The sequence below is a fragment of the Cnephaeus nilssonii genome, assembly GCF_951640355.1.
Source record: "Cnephaeus nilssonii genome assembly, chromosome: 9".
NCBI lineage: Eukaryota > Metazoa > Chordata > Mammalia > Chiroptera > Vespertilionidae > Cnephaeus > Cnephaeus nilssonii.
The window spans coordinates 10,113,953-10,134,325 of NC_137080.1; the positions used below are offsets into that span (position 1 = coordinate 10,113,953).

General features: G+C 41.1%; 2 protein-coding genes across 4 annotated transcripts in view; one reads left to right on the top strand and one right to left on the bottom strand.

Annotated features, from left to right (window-relative positions):
* Positions 1 to 252: 252 nt before the first annotated feature.
* On the bottom strand, positions 253 to 16,980 carry GINM1 (glycosylated integral membrane protein 1). 2 transcript variants are annotated; one of them, XM_079779851.1, is made up of 8 exons: positions 16,823 to 16,980; positions 10,752 to 10,811; positions 10,522 to 10,618; positions 7,729 to 7,880; positions 7,028 to 7,184; positions 6,382 to 6,512; positions 4,606 to 4,769; positions 253 to 819 (listed from the first exon to the last, which is right to left on the bottom strand). In XM_079779851.1, exons 1-8 carry the CDS (start codon positions 16,937 to 16,939, stop codon positions 708 to 710), a joined length of 990 nt encoding a protein of 329 aa, XP_079635977.1. In that variant the 5' UTR covers positions 16,940 to 16,980; the 3' UTR covers positions 253 to 707. The 2 variants fall into 2 exon arrangements, with proteins under 2 accessions (XP_079635977.1, XP_079635976.1); XM_079779850.1 differs by having other exon boundaries at positions 6,382 to 6,515.
* A 1,188-nt stretch (positions 16,981 to 18,168) lies between these two features.
* PPIL4 (peptidylprolyl isomerase like 4) overlaps positions 18,169 to 20,373 on the top strand; it is a 35,622-nt gene continuing 33,417 nt past the window's right edge. The window contains exon 1 of one of the 2 annotated variants that reach the window (XM_079780402.1): positions 18,169 to 18,797. In XM_079780402.1, the coding sequence (XP_079636528.1) occupies positions 18,728 to 18,797 (70 nt within the window). In that variant the 5' untranslated portion in view covers positions 18,169 to 18,727. Of the gene's footprint in view, positions 18,798 to 19,025; positions 19,315 to 20,373 lie in introns of those variants that run through there. The other variant, XM_079780403.1, reaches the window with a different exon arrangement.

Consider the following 20,373-nt stretch of genomic DNA (forward strand, 5'->3'; position numbering starts at 1 on the left):
TGATACTGATGGTCCTTTTAACTGACTTGAACATTGGTATCAGCCAGTGTACATGAAAGCAGCTATTATAACAGAAATAATTCTCACTTGGGTAAAGTTTTTATGCCCAAAAGACTATTTTTTCCTCAAAAAAAAGTTTATTTTAGAGTGAGAACATGTCACTATTATTTTTAAATCCTAGTGCATTCAAGGCAAGTGGTCTTGGTACAATGAAATCATGATACACTTCAGTGATTTTTATACTGAGTCACAGACAATATAAAGGCACATTTTACTGAATAAAAAAATAAGTGTTAAGTTCTTGAGCTTTTAAATTACAATTTCATAAAGTGCTTTTCATAAAGTCTTATATATTATAGTAATTAAGTAGATATAACTTCCTTAACAAAGGCACCTTGTAAAGTATTGGCACATGGCATTTTGTCTTGCCCATTTTTCCCCCTTTTTGGTAATTTCAAAGTTTCTTCACTTGTCTTCTCTTCCACTTTGTTTAAAATTTCCTTAACAATTCATCATCTGAATAGCCAGCCCTGTTAAAGAATAAGGTGAACTTTAACTTGACATTTTAAAGGTCAAGTTTTAGGCTGTTTTAGGAGTTGAGCAATTTCTCTAGTGTGTAAACTGATTCTTAATGATTTAAAGAAACATTCAAGTGGCAAATTTAGAGCCAATAGACTAATTCAGAGTCCATGATTTGAGGTGGTGTTTCAAATACATGTTTTATCTTCAAGGATTTCTGCTGTTTTCTCAGGACCATCTGCATATAAGTTGACAGCTGCCACAGGTATAATATTAACTTTATCCAACTGAAGAATTCCTCTGAAATACAAAATTAAAATTGGTAGTAAGATAGGGCTATTTCAAGGTTATAATGAAACTAGAGGCCCACTGCATGATATTCATGCAAGAATAGGCCTTCCTTCCCCTGGCTTCACTCCCAGCCGCCCGGGAGCCGGCACATCCCCGCTCCAGGCCCGCCCGGGAGCCAGCAAGTCCTTGCTTCTGTCCGGATCACCGCTCCTGTAGCTCCCTCCGCTGCCCCTCACAGCCTGCATATGCAAATTAACCTGCCATCTTTGTTGGGTTGATTTGCATACTCACTCTGATTGGCTGTGGGTGTAGCAGAGGTACGGTCAGTTTACATGTTTGTCTATTATTAGGTAAGATATATACCTGGGGTTAGGTGCTTTGCTTCATTTTATCTAGTTTATAATGATTGTACAAACTCTTGAGTCCAAAGTTCACTTTAAGCAAACTGAGAAAATATAAAGGTCTAAGAGGAAGTTCCTTACTTGGTACTGTAGGAAAAGAAAGGATAAAGAATAGATCTCCAAGACAGGTAGTTAGAGCCCTAGACTTGCACAAGTTGGGCAAAAAGACTAGGCCCAAGCAGCTTTCTAAACAGTACTCATTGCTTGAATGGAACCTTAGTCTTTAGACAGCATTTCTCCTTTTGCTACTAACATCCCTGACCAGAAGGGAGATCTTTGCATTGGCTCCAAGACCCTGTACTGCAAGTTCAATGACATCCTAATCAAACCATCAACAGAAGTTAGTTTATAAAACTGAACAAGCTGATTATAAAGTTCACAGGAGAGAAACTGCAAGAACTGCTGTAACAATTTTTTAGAACAGTGGAGAGAAGAAACAGCTGCCCTAAACAGCTAACAAAGATTTTATTGAAATATAATAATTATGGGGGCTGAGGTGGGGGGAGAATTTTGGGGACATATGTAATACTCTCAACAATAAATAAAAAATAAGAGAGTGCAGAATCATAAGAACAAAGAAAAAAACCATTATAACAACTGTGCCCTGGTCATAGGAAGAGTTAAATAGATCAGTGGAAGAGAGTCCAGAAACAAGACTAATGTATATCGGAATTTAGTTCGTAATAAGTTAACATTCCAAGTAATAGGCAAATTACTACTCTAGCTTAAACTATACACAAAAGTGATGGTAAAAAAAATAAGTTTTAAGAAAACATGTTCTTTTAAGATAGAAAAGGTCTACTTAGGAACATTAAAAACACTAGTAGTCATAAAGGAAAAACATGAATTGCTTTCACTCCATATTTAAAACTTCCATATGATACAGGATACCATACACAAGAGCAAAAGACAAATTGTAGTCTGGGATTTAAAAAAAAAAAAGATATTTCTGCAATACATATTATGGATGTATAACAGACAAAGGAACCCCTACATATTAATGATTATAAAAGGCAATACAAATGAAAAAACAGGCAAATTCTATAAACAGGCAAATCACAGGAGGAATATATATGTAGCTAATTATCACAAAGATGCTAGATTTACCTACACTTAGACTAGCAAAGATGCTATTAAGAAAATGCAGCCTTGCCCTGACCAGTTTGGCTCAGTGGATAGAGCATCGGCCTGCGGACTGAAGGGTCCCGGGTTCGATTCCGGTCAAGGGCATGTACCTTGGTTGCGGGCACATCCCCAGTGGGGGGTGTGCAGGAGGCAACTGATGGATGTTTCTCTCTCATCGATGTTTCCAACTCTCTATCCCTCTCCCTTCCTCTCTGTAAAAAAAATCAATAAAATATATTTTAAAAAAAGAGAAAAAAAGAAAATGCAGCCTGGCCCTAACCAGTTTGGCTCAGTGGATAGAGTGTCGGCCTGCGGACTCAAGGGTCCCAGGTTTGATTCCGGTCAAGGGCATGTATATACCTTGGTTGCGGGCACATGCCCAGTAGGGAGTGTGCAGGAGGCAGCTGATTGATGTTTCTCTCTCATCGATGTTTCTCTCTATCCCTCTCCCTTCCTTTCTGTAAAAAATCAATAAAATGTATTTAAAAAGAGGAAGAAAGAAAAAAAATGCAGCCTGGCCAGTGTGGCTCAGTGGTTGAGCGTCCACCTATGATCCAGAAGGTCACAGTTCAATTACTGGTGAGGGCACATGCCTGGGTTGTGGCTTGATCCCCAGTAGGGGGCATGTATGAGACAGCCAATCAATGATACTAATCATTGCTATTTCTATTTTGCTATTGTTAGTCCTCAACCAAGGATATTGTTCTATTGATTTTTAGGGAGATAGGAAGAGAATGAAAGACAGAGAAACATGGATGTGAGAGAAACACATAGATTGGTTGCCTCCTACATGCGCCCTGACCAGGGCCCAGGCCAGGGAGGAGCTTGCAACCAAGGCACGTGCCCTTGACCATAATCGAACCCGGGACCCTTTGGTCCGCAGGTCAACACTCTATCCACTGAGCCAAACTGGCTAGGGCTCATTGATGTTTCTCTCTCTCCCTCTCCCTTCCTCTCTGAAATCAATAAAAAAATATTTTTTAAAACAAGGAAAATGCAAATTAAAATGAGGTTATATTTTTGGCCACACAGCAAAAACAAAAACTATTACCAGTGTTGAGGAAGTGTTAATTACATACACTCTTTCATGTAGTAATTTCATTTTTAGGAATCTAATCCACATAAATACACATGTGCAAAGATATACATGGACATTAACGAATGAACACTACAGCATTATTGGAAATAACATGAATGGAAGAAGATATTTGCCAATGATACATCTGATAAGGGGTTAATATCCAAAATACATTAAAGTACTCATAGAACTTAACACCAAAAAACCCCCACCAAAACCCAAACACCCTGATTAAAAAATGGGCATAGGATCTGTATAGACATTTCTCCGAAGAGGACATACAGATAGCCAATAGACATATGAAAAGATGCTCAACATCACTAGTCAGAGAAATGGAAAATGAGATCATCACCTCACACCTAATAAAATGGCTATCATCAATAACTCAAGTGTAGATTAGGTGGTGGAGAAAAGGGAACCCCATGTGCACTGTTAGTGGGGATGTAAACTGATACAGCCACTATGTAGAACAGTATGGAGGTTCCTCAAAAATTTACAAGTAGAATTACATATGACCCAGCAATCCAACTTCTAGGTATTTATCCAAAGAACTCCAAAACACAAATTCAAAGAAAATATATGCTTCCCTATGTTCACTGTAGCATTATTTATAATAGCCAAGGTATGGAAGCAACCTAAGTGTCCACTGATAGACAAATGGATAAAGATGATGTGGTACATTTATACAACAGAATAGTACTCAGCCATAACAAACGAAATCTTACCATTTGCAATAGCATGGATGGACCTAGACTGGGGTATTACACTAAGTGAAATAAGCTAGACAGAGCTAGACAAATATTGTATGATTTCACTTACATGTGCAATCTAAAAATACTATAATTAAAACAGAAACGAACTGATACAGAGAAAAAACCGATGGTTGCCAGATGGGTGAAAAAGGTGAAGGGATTAAGAAGTACAAATTGGTAGTTACAGAATAGTTTCAGGGATGAAAAGTACAGCATAGGGAATATAGTAAATGATACTGTAATAACTATGTATGGTGTCAGGTGGGTACTAGACTTACTGGGAGGATCACCTTGCAAGTTATATAAAAGTCTAATCATTATGCAGTACACCTGAAACTAATATAATATTGAATGTCAACTGTAATTGAAAAATACAGTAGCTACAACTCAGTTATTAATCACTAAAAATACTAATGTTTCAAAAGTAAAAAATACTTACTTATATTCACAAACTGGGAAAAGCACCTTTAAGATGGTTATTACCGCAGCTGCTCCTATAATTCCAACCACCATGACGTTCAAAAACATAAAGAATACCGGGAAAACACTGTTCCAGAACCTGCACAGATCTTTTCTGAACTTTTCCATCCACTGACACATCACCTAAAAGAAGACTTTTGATTAGATATGCAAGTTTCATTTGAGTTCTAAGAAACTTTAAAAATCATATTCTAGTTTTGGGGTGATAATATTCTGTATCTTGATTGTGGTAGTGGTTACATGGATGTCTACACTTGTCAAAACTTAACTGTTCTTTTTAATGAGTGCATTTCATTTTAAACTTACCTCAGTGAAGTTATTTATAATTTTTAAAATTAAAATTCTAAGACACAGAAATATTACTATTCTTTACAATTATTTATACTGTTCTCTAACTATACACCAAGTGAAAATAATTGCTAACTAACCAGAGGTTAGGCTAGTCTACTTTATACAAAATGGACTGGATTCAACTATGTGTTTTCAATAGTTGGAGGACAAGAAAAGGAAGAGGAAAGGAAAGAGCATCACAGTATTAGCCCTTGGAACACATGGGGAATCTGTTGTGTGTTCCAACAGATTCCCCATGTTGGAACATGTTGCTATAGTAAAGAGTGAGAGAGGATAAAGATACTAAGGCAGCACTGATGGCCTGGGCTGTGAAAGCAGTCTGTTCCTGGGCTACCTTGCTCTGAGGGAAGTGAGGTAGGCAGGGTAAAGATACTACATAAGAGTTCAGGCAGCAAAAAGTGACCTGGGTTTTTTCAGCAACCCCAATCTTGAGTGAGAACTTCCAATAATCATCTCTGGAATCTTAAGACTAACCACAGACCCTGCTCATTTAAATGGAAATTATTTTGAGTAAAGGACCTAGACCAGTGGTCGGCAAACTGCGGCTCGCGAGCCACATGCGGCTCTTTGGCCCCTTGAGTGTGGCTCTTCCACAAAATACCATGGCCTGGGCGAGTCTATTTTGAAGAAGTGGCGTTAGAAGAAGTTCAAGTTTTAAAAATTTGGCTCTCAAAAGAAATTTCAATCATTGTACTGTTGATATTTGGCTCTGTTGACTAATGAGTTTGCCGACCACTGCCCTAGACCATATATACAGAGATATCAGGATACTCTCTCTGAACCCTGAATATTTCCCAATCAGCAGTAGAATGTCATTCGTAATATGTGAGTACTTAGTAGGTGCCAATGCATATTTACATCTGTACCCATTTATTAATCCTTTCAACAGTTGCATCAAATAGGCACTGCTTAAGTGGTGTCCCATTGCACAGATAAACAGAGACCGGGCTTGTCCAAGATCACACAACTAGTAAGTGGCAGGCAGAACCAGAATTCAAACCTAGGCAGTCTGACTCCAGAAAGTGCACTCTTACCCAAGTGTGCTAAGTCACTGCGCAAGATCCTGAGGGCACCATGCATGTGTGTGCAGCAAGGTGGGAGTCATAAAATAAACAGACAAATGGGGATGTGAGAAAGGCAGGAACTGAAAATCCAAAACAAAATGAAATCCAGTGCTTTGATAATCATTATCTGACTATATTATTATTAAATGAAACTTGAAAAAGAAGAACAAGTACCTAAAAATAACACATTAAGACAGTTATGAGTTCATTATTAACCCTGTCCCATGGTTCCAATCCACATGCTTTTCATCTCATTATGCTCTTTTCTTAAAAACCATAAATGTTTATAATGTGAAGATAATCCAAAATACCTAATTTACCTTATAGGAAGATGGAGCCTCTGCTCTGAGAGGAGTTTCAGGTAATTTGCCAGGCAAAGCATCGCCATCTACGGTGGTTTCCACATTCCTGAGAAGATACTGGCTGGTGGTCTGTAGCGAACTAACACTTTCTACTGAGGAGGAAGAGCCAAGTTACCAGAATGCCAGGCGCATGCTGGAGTCTCCTACCAGCCCTAAGACTGCTGTGCCGATAACATTTAGACAGCAGGAATATACATCTTTCCATGGGAGCAAAATACACATATTTGCTTACGCAGATTTAAATGCAAGAAAGGAGGCATAAACTAAGACCATTAAAAGGAAACTATAGCAGTTATGATTCTGTCACATAGTCAAATTTTTTAAAGTTCCATTTCATTGGGAAAAATGAATACTTCTTCCTTTAAATGAATGATAATCTTATTACATATTATATGATTATCCAGAGTAAGAGTAGATAATTACAGCAAAATATCCCTATACAATCAGCATTGATAATACTCTATTAAGACTTAAAACAGTCCTCAAATGGATATATAAAGTAATACATGTTATAAAGCATTTCTGAAAGAAGCTCATTTCAAACATATTAACTATGATTTAAAAGCTACCAACTAAAGAAATCAATAATGGCCTTTTAAAGTACCTTTTTTGGAAAGGTTGGGAAGGGTAAATAAAATGTCGTCATCTCTGGAAATGGAGTACAGCATGCTTTTTTCCAAAGGTAGCGTGTAGTTTGAATGTCTGAGTATTCCCTGGTTCTTAACTAAAAGATCAATTTCAGTAACATCCTTTTGTTGAGCCTATTAAAAAAAAAAAGCAATTACTCTATTTTAAATAATGGTACAATCCCCTAACAATTCAAAACTGAAATTTCCCTTCTAATTTCTGAACTAAGAAACTTGTCATATTCACACAATTTCTTTTTATTGCCCCCCCCCACTCTGAAGCATTTAATTTGCAACTTTAATCATACTCCTGTGTGCTGTAGCACTCATTAATATATGCTTGCTTTTAGTTCTATTTCATTTACTTAGACTTAGCCAGAGGAAATGGTAGCAGTTATGAGTCAAATTCAATCTCTTTACTTACTTGCTCTGTTGATAATGTTTTTAAAGTGATATAGACATGTATGAATATGGTCATTTTTTAAAAAAATTAAGATTACAAAATACTAAATAAGTAAATGCTAAAACAAATAAAAAATTCTAACTGATTGGATATAGGCAACATTAAGGGTACCTTTCTTTGAAGTCAGAAATAAAAAGTAAAATAATTGAACACATGCATAAAAACTAGCATAAATCTTTACAATTTAATTCCCAATTAATAAGCATATTATCTTACTTGTTTTCCATCAATCTCTACTACCTCTTCTTGAATGACAATTAGTCGCAAACTGGAACCAGATGTCATAGGCCACTCTCGAACTAAAATCCTTACACTGACAATTCCAAAATATTCTTTTTCATTCAAATTTTCTAGATTTTCATTCTTCACTATATAAAAAAAAAGTGACAGCTTTGAACAAAAAATGCCTATAAATCTGCTATGGAATTTGATTACTTTGATAACATTTACATGGAACAAGACAGTTGTAAGCTGATTTCTTAGGCTCTCTTCATCTCTGACCTCATTGATATTTCAGATTTATGAAAACAAAGACGACCTGGAGGATCATTACAATGCTTACAGTAATTTGAAAGGGAAAATTGTTTGATGGTCTGTAGATTTTGTAGGAAACACCACACTGGCAACATCCTTCCTAACCAACATGGCATAACTGTTTACAAAGCAGGTCAGAAGACACAGTCAATGCCATATGCAAAGTAAGCACATTCATTCATTCATTCATTCACTCACAAAATCCAGTAATAGACAGGGCTCAGACAATAAAGACAATGTTACTGTTGGAAAGGGAAGGAAAGGGGAAGAAAGTAGGAAAGCCCTCTAACTGCTCCCTATTAATGGATGACAGGTTAGGATTAGCTATTGACCATGTTCCTCTCTAGCTAAGAACCCCACTCCCGACCAAGTAGAGATGGGGTGTGGCAGTTGTAGCTAGTTTACTGAGCTCGTGGCTACCTTACTAAGGAAGGAAGTGCTACAAAAAGGATAAATCAACAGATACCAATGAAACTGGTGCAAATGGCAAATGAACATTTAGTTTCTGTCCCTCAAATGTTACCATCTGAGGATTATGTGCCAAAATGTAACACAGAAGGATATTTTAAATGCAGACCCAGTGGTTTAAACTGATTCTGTGCATTTGGAGGGCCATTCCCTTTATCTGGAATGCTCTGTACTTCTCACTCTCCCCCAGACACATTTTAAACATAAATTCCAACTTAGGAAGTTCTAGCACTGTATCCCTACAATGCTGAGTTCATACCTTTTCTGACTTTTAAAGCACTAAAGGTAGCTCTTTGCTTATAAACCTGCCTCCGGGACTAGGCTAAATTCCTTGGGAGTATGCATCAAGCTTTTTGTTCTATAGCTTTTGTTAAACAGTGACTCCATTCACAATTATAAACACTTAATTTAAAGTAAATATAAATGTTCAAACACCTGGTCTGGTTCTAAATTCTAACTATGCATCAGAAACACCTAGAACAGTAGGGTAACAGAGCCTTATCTCAATCTTAATAAATCAAAATCTCTAGATGGTATAGACCCACTTTTGTAAATTTTTTAAATAGGTGCAGACATTTCTATTGAGAACCTGGCATTTTAACTCAGTCTGACTAAATCTTCATAAAACTTCCTCATTGACTTTGCTGTTTCATTTGTTGAAAAGATAATGGCCCCAAACTTCTCCAAACTGACAAAAGACATTACTGGTAAGTCACAGATTAAAAAACCCACACTTGGGCACATTATAGTAAAACTGCTAAAAATCAAAGACAAAGAAAAATAACATTTAAAGCACCAGGAAAAAACAGAAAAATATTATTCTCAATGGAGCAATGACACACTGATTCTCAGCAGAAATTACAGAAGATGACAATGGAACTTAGTCTTTGATGTGCTGCTATAAACTATGCTTCCATATCCAGTAAAAATATTTCCTAAAGGCAAAGTAAAGATGTTTTCAGACAAACAAAAGTTTACATAATTCATTTTGCTAACAAATCTGCACTAAAAAAAATAGTAAGGGGAATTCTTTAGGCAAAGGGAAAATTACCCCAGAGGGGAACAGAGTCAGGAAGGCATGAGCAATGGAAAGGGTAACTGTGAGGGTAAACATAAATGAGTACTGGACCACAGGAAACAACAACAATCATGATGTTGTACACAGAGTTAAAACGCATGACAATGACACCACAAAACCAGAAAGACACTAAATGGAGTTTAAGTATTCTAAGGTTCTTGCATTGTTTGGGAAATGAGAAAAGTACTAGTTTATTGATCTCCAGGGTAACCATTAAAAGAACAGTAAATTATTATAAAAACCAATCAGATGAAGGAGAATGATGAAAAACCCCCCAAAGTATTTGGAAACTAAGCAATCTATTTCTGTAATGATTCATAGAGCAAGAAAATACCAAAACCAATAATTTAGAAAACACTAAAAACTAAATGATAATAAAAATTTATAACAAGTACAGGCTATAAGTGCTCAGAGAAAAACTTACTATCTTAAATGCATACATTTAAATATACATATACCTATTTCTCATATTCTTTATTTCATTCAAATAATATGGTACATTCCAATGTAACAAATTTTGTCTTTCAACAACTCAAAGAATTTAAAAGCTAAAAAGAAAAACGTTATGCAGACATAGGAGTAGAAGAAAGTGAAAACGAAAGAATCAGACAATTTTTCTTTTTCACAACTGTGAAAAGCCATTTCTCCAGATTTTGCCTCTTGTTTATAAATTTCCATTTACTACCTCTATGGACATTCTTACATGCTATCAACCTACTACAAATGCAGTTCCATCAATGTTAATCTCATGAAAAAATCTGAATATGCCAGAAATAACCAATGTAAACTTAAAACAGAGGGTTAAAACACATTAGTAATAATGTAATTATTAATTAAAAATGAAAATATATAACATCAAAGAACTGTGTTTTACTAATTTAAAATTATTAAAAACAGCAAAATTATGGAAATAATTTAGTAGTACTCACCTATCAAAGTCTGACAGCTTATTCGTGTTACACCACTATTTACAGGGAAGTCATTTACATATACTTGTCCACTCTCATAGGTTATGTTAAGAACAACCTTAAAATAAAGCAGTATATACATATGGTTTATAAATGACAACTCTTCATATAAAAAATACATTATTTAAATTAAAATAGGCTGCACAATATTTAGCTAAGTGATATATTAAAAACAATCAAAGGAGACAAACCTGTTCTTTAGATACCTCCCCATCATCTTTCAGGGTAGTTACATTAATTCTGATGCTGTTCTGAAAATCAAATATGATATAAATTGAATAGGTATGCATTTCACAAAATGAAATTAACTGTTCTTTCCCCCCCTCAATTATATTTATGATATAATCACTTATAACATTAAAAGAACATTTGTAAAAACACATCATTTTCATTTTACTGCCTTTTTTATGCTCACACTTACAATTCCAATTTTTCAAATCTATATACCTTTTCTTTTCTTCTTCAATTTTACACCTGGCATTTTTATTTTTTCATAAAATAACATTTTATTTATTTTAAATATTTTTATTTATTTCAGAGAGAGAAGGGAGAGGGAGAGATAGAAACATCAATGAGAAACACTGGCTGCCTCCTGCACAGTCCTTACTGGGGATAGAGCCTGCAACCCAGGTATATGCCCTGACCAAGAATTTAACCAGCGACCTCCTAGTACATGGGCCAATGCTCATCTAACTGAGCCATACCAGCTGGACCATAACATAACATTTTAAAAATATTTTTATTTTAATTGAATTTATTGGAGTGACATAAAATTATATAGGTCTCAGGTGTACAATCCTATATAATAAAAGGCTAATATGCAAATTGTCCCCTCGACCAGGAGTTCGACTGGGAGTTCGACCAGGGGGCGGGGCTGACCAGCCAACTGCCCATGCCCCTCCCCCCGGCCGGCCCCTACTCACGCACGAATTCATGCACCGGGCTGCTAGTTCTATAATAAAAGATCTGTATAGCGTATTGTGTGTTCACCATCCCAAGTCAAGTCTTCTTATGTCACCATTCATCCTCCCTTAACCCTCCTCTACTCTCTGCACCCCTCTTTTCCTCTGATAATCACCCTACTGTTGTCTGTGTCTATGAGGGTTTATTTTTTGCTTAATCCCTTCACCTTTTTCACTCTGCCCTCAATCCCCTCCCCTCTGACAGCCTATCGAGGATGATGTTGGCTGTGGGTTTGTGATATATAGCCTTTATTACATAGAGGTATGATCCCTCTATTCCCACTTTGCTGATAGTTTTTATCATATACTAGTAGCCCGATGTATGAAATTCATGTATGGCGGGGAGGTGTCCCTCAGCCCGGCTTGCACTCTTTCCAATCTGGGACCCCTCGGGGGATGTCTGACTGCTGGTTTAGGCCCGATCCCGGGGATTGGGCCTAAACTGGCAGTCGGACATCCCCCTCGAAATCCGGAACCGCTGGCTCCTAACCACTCACCTGCCTGCCTGCCTGATTGCCCCTAACCACTCTGCCTGCCAGCCTGCTTGACCCCAACTGCCCCCCTTGCCAGCCTGCTTGCTCAAAACTGCTCCCCCTGCTGGCCTGATTACCCCTAACTGCCCTCCCCTCCTGGCCTGATTGCCCCTAACTGCCCTCCCCTCCTGGCCTGATTGCCCCTAACTGCCTCTGCCTTGGCCCCGCCACCATGGCTTTGTCCAGAAGGATATCCAGAAGGTCTCCCGGTCTAATTAGCATATTACCTTTTTATTAGTATAGATGGGTGCTGGATTTCATCAAAAGCTTTTTCCTCATCTACTGATATGATCATGTGATTTTTATCCTTCATTTTGTTTATGTGATGTTATTACATTTATTGATTTGTGGATATTGTACCATCCTTGCATCTCCATAAAAAAATCCCACTTGATCATGGTGTATGATCTTTTTAATGTATTGTTGGATTTCGTTTGCTAATATTTTGTTGAGGATTTTAGTACCTATGGTCATCAGAGATATTGACCTATTTAAAATTGTTGATGCATGCAGATGTAGTGTTATTTACAGTGCTGCATAATATTCCATCAAATGATTACACTACTTATTTATTCCACTATCAATGGACATTTGAATTGTTTCCAACTTTTTGTTTTCATAAACAAAGTTCTCTAACCCTTTTAAAATTGTCCCTTATCCGTGGACAAGTATGTGTAGTGTACAATCAGTTTTAGTGCCTCCCAAGATATGCTCAAAAGCAGTCTAAGCCAATAGTTACCGTATTTTCCAGCGTATAAGACGACTGGGCGTATAGAATATTTTCCTGGGTTAAAAAGTCGTCTTATGCGCCGGAAAATACGGTAAGTATATTAATGACATGCTTTCTATAGATAAGAAAGCAATATTTTAAGAAGTATTCATCACTGGCCACAGGAATTACAATTTCTCATTTGTAAATCATACTCTTCTCTAAGTTTATTCATATTGCTATCCTATACAATACTCCTCTAAAATACTTTTTACTTGAGGTATTCTAAACTTTGAAAATAAAAAATTCTTCATAAATATCAAAGTAATATATAAGTATATTTCTTAGTACTGTGACTGTCCCCAATACTTCCTATATTTCCAACAAATAAGACTGAGTGATTTTCAGAGGTTGAGGTGATTCCAACAGCAGACAGGATTTTAACCTGGTAAGGCCCACACCATACACTAACGCTGACGTTGGTACACGTCCCAACTCCCATTGGAGCCCAGGAAGCTTTTGCACTAGTGATTCCTCAGAATCAGCCCAGCTTTCTCGTAACCCACCCTACACTGGAATTAAGCTAGAATCAATAAACTCATCTCTGTAACAAACCAATAATCAATAAGCCATCAAGTTAATGGCTATACTGTTTTGTATATGTTCAAATTCTAGTCAAAAATTTGTTTTCAAACTAGAGGACCTGTTAACTGTAGACTGTTGTTCTTCTTACAGCCCAGAGATAACTCTCCGACGATGATGATCTAAGAAACTGTTTTATCGCTCCTGCCTTTCAGTAGTGAACACACACTGTATTGTTAATAATTAACTGCACTTACATATATCACTTGCCTAGTAAAAGATGGGATTTGTAAAAGACAGTTAGCAGACACTAGCATAGTGTATTTTCTAAAGAACCAAGTTCAATTTTGGGGGTTCTTCTGAATGATTACATTTCAGAAGAGATTCTAATCCCTTATTGCCTCCTGAGGCAAAGTTCAGAGCTAGGTCACATTTGTTACTCTTCCTAAGAACCTAACTGAACTGGAAGTGCAGGTTTACCAGCCAGAGTGGTGTATACTTAGAAAGGGGGTGGCAGAGGGCACATGCCCAGGGCCGTGCAGGAGGCAGCCAATAGATGATGTTTCTTTCTCATCAATGTTTCTCTCTCTCTATCCTTCTCCTTCCTCTTTCTCTAAAAATCAATAAAAATCTATTATAAAAAAGAAAGTGGGTGGCAGAACTGAAATTTCTCCTCACCCATTTTCAACTCTTCCTCTAATTTCTTTATTCACAAGACTAGAGGCCTGGTGCACAAAATTTGTGCACAGGTGGGGTCCCTCCCTGGGCCTGGCCAGCGATCAGGGCCTATAGGGGACTGTCTCGCCCAGTCCCATTGGGTGGGGTTACTGGAGTTGCTGGCTGGGGCCTGTGGGCTGCCACAGGGCCTGTTGGACAGGGCCGGAGGGACATGGGGAGGTTTGCTGGCTGGAGGGAGGGACCAGGGGAGGTTGGCTGGCCATGGGAGGTTGGCTGTGGGAGCGCACTGACCATCAGGGGGCAGCTCTTGCATTGAGCGTCTGTCCCCTGGTGGTCAGTGCACAATATAGCGAGCGGTTGAGGGGCCTTAGCATATCATGAGCATATTATGCTTTGATTGAACAGATGACCGGACACTTAGCATATTAGGCTTTTATTATATAGGATAGCCCTCAGGGACACAACCACTTCCTAAGAACCAAGATAATAGATATCTATTTTAAAATAAATGAGTAAATCTTGAGGGAAATATATAAAATAAATATTAATACATATAAGAAAATAAGTGTCCTCTGGATGCCTCTTTTTGGTGACCATGTATTTTAATATTAGAAGAATATACTATAAAAAATGTTATTAGTTTTATAATCTATTTAACCACAACTTCTGACAACTGCATATATAAACAAAACAAAAATGTTTATAATCCAGTAAATCTGAATCACTGAGGGGAAATAGGAAAATATTCCTGACTTTAACAAATTTTCTTTTATCTTAATTTTTTAAAATTCTTCATTGTTGAAAGTATTACATATATCTCCTTTTCCCCCCCATTAACCTCTCCCCGCCCACTCCCACCCCCCAACAAATGTCCTTACATTTAGATCAGGGTGGATACAAAAATGAAGAGATGAGCAAATATGTGATAAAGCAAGTATAGTAAAACCTTAATGGTAGTCTAAGTTTATACTATTCAATATGGTACCCAGTAACCACATGTAGCTTTCTTCATTTAAATCAAAACTAAATAAGTAAAAATTTTAAAACTTGGTTTCTCGGTTTCATTGGCCACATTTCAAATACTCAATAGCCACAGGAGTCCAATGGCTACTGTCATGGGGAAACAGATCATACACCATCATTGCACAAGGTAATATGGGTGACCACTGTAAAACTTTTTCAAATGTTTTGTACATTTGAAATTTTTTACAATAAAACATTGAAGCCCTGGCCAGTTTAATCAGTGGTTAGAGCGTCGGCCTGCAGACCAAAGGGTCGAGGGTTTGATTCCCGGTCAATAAAACAATGAAAAAGCTTAGGTCAACAGATGTCAGCTTCCCATATAAACATTTCCACAGAATGAGATTCTCCTTCTAGCGATTCCACATTCATTTAATCTACGAAATTCTAAGTTTAGATCTGAACTTCCCAAAACTGGAATGAAGGGGTAGTAATAGAGAACTGAAATGATGAACTAAGAGACCACAGTATGGAGTATTTTCAGCTTGCCGTCAAAATGCATTTTTCTCCGATTATAGCGAAGACCCAAATGTCTTTTGGGTTCAAAAGTGACTATAATGAATCTTTCAAATTGGGAAAGGGGAGACAACAATGTCTTATTTGAACTTCAGAAATTATTTCACTTTTATTTATTGTCTTAGTGATTGCCCGCCACATTCATACTTTTGACCAGTTGCAACTGTGGTCCACATATACTTTCAGTTGTAAGGGGTTCTTCGGGCTTGCACTGTTGTGGCTTTTCTGAATGCCTCAGCAGAACTGAAACCGAGATATGTCTGTTATGTTTGTACCAGGGCGAGTAATATCATAACTCCAAAAAATTAATTAAAAGTGACATTCATAGTGTCAGTTGTCTCTGAATTCAGGGTATTCAAACCCTGACTAGTAAGAAAAGGTGTCCCAGGATCGTATCTTTCCATTCTGGGAAAACTTTTCCCAACCTACATTCAATTGATGAAAGGCAAATACTGGTTTAGGTCAGCACGACTCTAGGGCAACACACACACACACACACACACACACACACACACACAAAAAAAAAAAAAAAAACAAAACACAATAACAACCGTGGGAACCAAACACCCTTTAATACAAGGATGCGATGGTTCTCACGCTGGAGCTGACCTACGAAATCACCCACTGAAACAGATTTGGACCCCACCCCCCCAGCGTCTGATCAGTGCATCTCTACCAGGTCCCCAGGGGATGCTGGGCCAGCTGGTCCCACCAAGAACCACCGGGCCAACACCATCTGCCAAAAGGCGCGGCAGGCTGCACGTTGGGTCTTCCTCTCCTCCCGCGGCCCGGCGCTCGGGGGAGGCGCTCCCCGCCGCGGCCGGGTAAACAGTACCTGGAAGCTCTCTCTCATTGAGCAACTCCCCCATTTCCCGAGCACAGACACACGGCCCGGCCCCAGGGCCCCGCTCTCCTCAGGGAGGAGCCATTACCAAGGCTGGGGTCACTAGTGATCACGTATTTTCGACGGCGAAACCCCATGGAGATGGCAACAGCTCAGACTGCGTAAGATCCCGAAGGTGCGCGTCGCGAGGCTTAACCACACAAGCAAGAGCCCCGTTCGCTCTCTCACTGCCCCCTCCACGCCCCTTCCCTTTCCTGGGGTGCTTCTCCCCATTCCTCCTTTGGGAGGGAGGACCGCAGTCCACGGCCAGCCGGCCTGAGGTGGAATACGTCTTGGCGGACGCCGCGGTCCCCCGGCCCTGGCCTCCCCGGAAGGTTCCGGACGGAGAAGCGGCCAAGCTGCGCCCGCCCGGTCCTACCTTCGGAGCTCCGGGCGGCGACGGCTCAGGAGTGCCCGCCTTCAGCCATCCTGCGGCCGGCAATGTCGCGAGCAAGAGCAGACGGAGTACGAGTGGCGCCAGCGGAGCGCCCTCCATTTTGGACTGGCCAACGACGGCCGGCGAGGTGCGAGGAGGGCTGGGCGGGGCGGGGCCAGGGCGGGGCGGAGCTTGGTGGGCGGAGCTTGATGGGCGGGGCAAGGTAGAGGCGGGACTCCGGCGGCTCCGGGAAAGAGTGGACCACGCACGCGCGTCGCCGCACACTGACGAGGGGCGGAGTCAAGTCAGAGAAGGTCCGATGGCGTCATTAGACGGGCGCTCTGGATTGGAGGATTTCTCCACCTACACGAGTGTAAGCATTTTCGTTGCCATTCTTTTAAAATTAGTATTATACTGTATATGCCCACAGCTATATCTCTGTGTGTATATATATTTACCTATGTCCATGAAGTGAAAATAACTGCCGTATATCAGAACACTACTATACACTAAAAAGAAGATATATCACGTTTAGCGGGGAAATTTGATCAAGTCCGCAGTTCTCACCCTTAGCTGTCCAGGGGGAATTGCCTGGGGCAATTTTAAAAAGTACTGTCTGGGGTTTTCCAGGCCACCGAGTTTCTAAAAGCAAGAAGACATCTGTACCCAAGGTTGTTAAAAAGCATATTGTAAATTAGTGTCTGAGAAAAATGCTATAAGATGTTAATCAATATGTAAGATAATGACAGGAACTAGGAAATAATTGTCAGAAACCGTGAAGAGTCTGAGATTTTGCCCTATTTTCAAATTAACAAGTTAGCTTGCCAGTTTCATGGGTGCTGGTGTAAGATATGAGACCCCTGGGTGAGAGCCAGTCATTTGTTACAGTAGAGCAAGCTGCACGAGTACCAGCACATTTGCATCAGTTCCATTGTCAGATATGCCTTTATTGGAGGTTATAATGTAAAAAACCGCATAAATGAGAGTGATCAGCTTGTAGAGGGGAGTTTGGGGAATAAGCTTTGCATAGACACTCTCTACAGAGGCCAAAAGTAGTTTGTATGTCTTCTAAGTTAAAGATTATTGACAAAATCAGTAGAGATTTGGGGCTGAAGCCTACGTGTTGTTTTTTTCTCCCAAAATATATATTTTTATTGATTTCAGAGAGGAAGGGAGAGGGAGAGGGAGATAGAAACATAAATGATGAGAGAGAATTCATTGATTGGCTGCCTCCTGCACACCCCCTAAGGGTCCAGCCCACCCGGCACGTGCCGTTTGGGAATCGAGATCTCCGGATTCATAAGTTTATGCGCAGCCACTGAGCCACCCCGGCCGGCCGTGAAGCCCGCGTTTTCAGCTTGTGGCGCTAAGGACCCACCATCTGCTGCTGTAACAAGGGTAGTCTCCGACATAGACACGATCCGACAGGACAGAACTTCCTGTTAAGCATCTTTCTGGGTAGCAAACTGTACGTTTAAGGCCTCAAGTTTTTTTATTCAGAGCGACAACCTGACACTGATTAGGAAATCCCGAGTCGTCGGCCCCTACCGGAACGCGGAAGTAGGTGGCGCCGCGCCGTGGCCCTCGGCTACGACGGGGGCGGCCAGAGGGGCAGGAAAGGGTGGCTCGGAGGCCCGCCCCGTTCTGGAGATGGACATCAATAGGACACCACATCCTTCACCGAGGCCCTTTTGAGGGACAGGATTCCGCCCCGGCCAAGATTTTTCAAAAAGGGCCGCGCCGGGGGCGGGCCCCACGGGAGGGGCAGGCCTCCAGCGCCGCCCGAAGGGGGCGGTGTCGCCGAGCGGATGACGTCAAAAGGCGTCGCGCCGAGGGTGACGCGTGGCGTGGACGACGCGCCCTGCGCTCGTCACCGCGGGGCTGGCTGCGGGGGGAGGAGCGGGCGCCATGGCGGTTCTGCTGGAGACCACGCTGGGCGACGTCGTCATCGACCTGTACACCGAGGAGCGGCCGCGCGGTGAGGCCCGCCCCGCTCGCCGCTCGCCGGGCGGCGGTGTCCTTTCTCCACGCTCCCTTTGCCGCCCGGACCCCGACGTCGCCGCGTCTGGGTTGCTGGTGCCCGCGACCCGGCTCTGATGAGCGGGCCTTGGTTAGAGAAGTTTTTAGGAGGCGCAGCCCTTCTGCCCTGTCTGGTGCTGGCCAGTCGGGGGGCGGGTGCTTGTGGTCTTTCAATGCGTGTGTGTGTGTGTGTGTGTGTGTGTGTGGCGTGTCCAGGGGGGGGGGGCATACCCAGTGCCCACAAAGTTTTAGCGGCTTTACTGCGCTTTGCTGGTGACAGGAGCACAGCCAGTCCTCCTGGGTGTGTAATCTGTAAGTCCCGGTGAAAGCAGCGAGGGTGTGCTCCGCTCAGGGGCGTGGACTTCCTGCCTGGATGGCGGAAGGGCTGTCCGGAGGTGTAGCCCGGAGCCTCAGTGAACACTCATTGATCGCCTCCTAGGCAAGAGTTTGCCCAGCCTTGGGATGCGCGCCTTCCCGTGAGGGTGTAATTTTCTAGTGGGGGTGGGGGTGGGGGTGGGGGGCGATCTACGCTGGAACCCATTGAACTTTTAAGTGTAGAGGAGGATTGTGTGAGTTGCTATGGAAACCAGAGTAATTCTTTCTGGTTGGGGGCGGGGAGGAGTGAAGCAAGCAAAGAGTGCAGAACACTTGCACTCGCCCTTTCAAAGATGGGTGGAGATGAAGGTTTTCTTTGAGTTCGTTTGGCATTTCCTGGAAACAGCAAGTAGTCTGGCGTGGCTTGAAGGAATGGTATGTGACAGGGAACGGCAGACGGCGAGTCTGGTGGTATACGTGGGATCGTGAATGGTCTTGTGAGCCCTGCCGATGGCCAGAGTTGTCGAAGGTTTTAAAAACAGGATTGAGGCCTGGCACACTTGTTTTAGGAAGGTCATAGGCAGCAGTGTGGAGAATGCATCAGAATAAGGGCCATCTGGAGGCCCGGGGAGATTATTACAGTCAGGATCCTGCCCCCATGGAATGCAGAGTCTACCGAAGAGGATGGAACTCCCACACTCAGCTGTCTCCCCCACCCCCACCACTAAGTACTCAACCATATACCCATGCCTCTCATCCTGTTGCCTCAACCCCACATTCTCTCCTCTGTTGTCCTTTTGGCAGACTTCCTGCTTCTTGTTCAGAGCTCAGGTCAAGTATGATCTGTACTGTCTCTCCATTGTCCCTAAGCAGAGTTAGATCTGCTTCTTCTGCTCTGTCTCGAGTCTTTTATAAATCACACCACACAGATTTTGTTAAAATATTTATCTGTTGTCCTGGAGTTATTTGCAAGTCTTGTCTCCTCTCAGAATATAAACTCTGCCCTCGCCGGTTTTTCTCAGTGGTTAGAGCACCGGCCCTCAGACTGAAGGTTGGGGTGTTCAATTCTGGTAAAGGGCATGTACCTCGCTGCAGGCCTGATCCCGGGTTGGAACATGTGAGACGTGTGCAAGAGGCAACCAGTTGATGTGTCTCTCTCACTTCAATGTTTCTCTTTCTCTGTTTCTTCCCCTCCCATCCACTCTCTCTAAAATCAATGG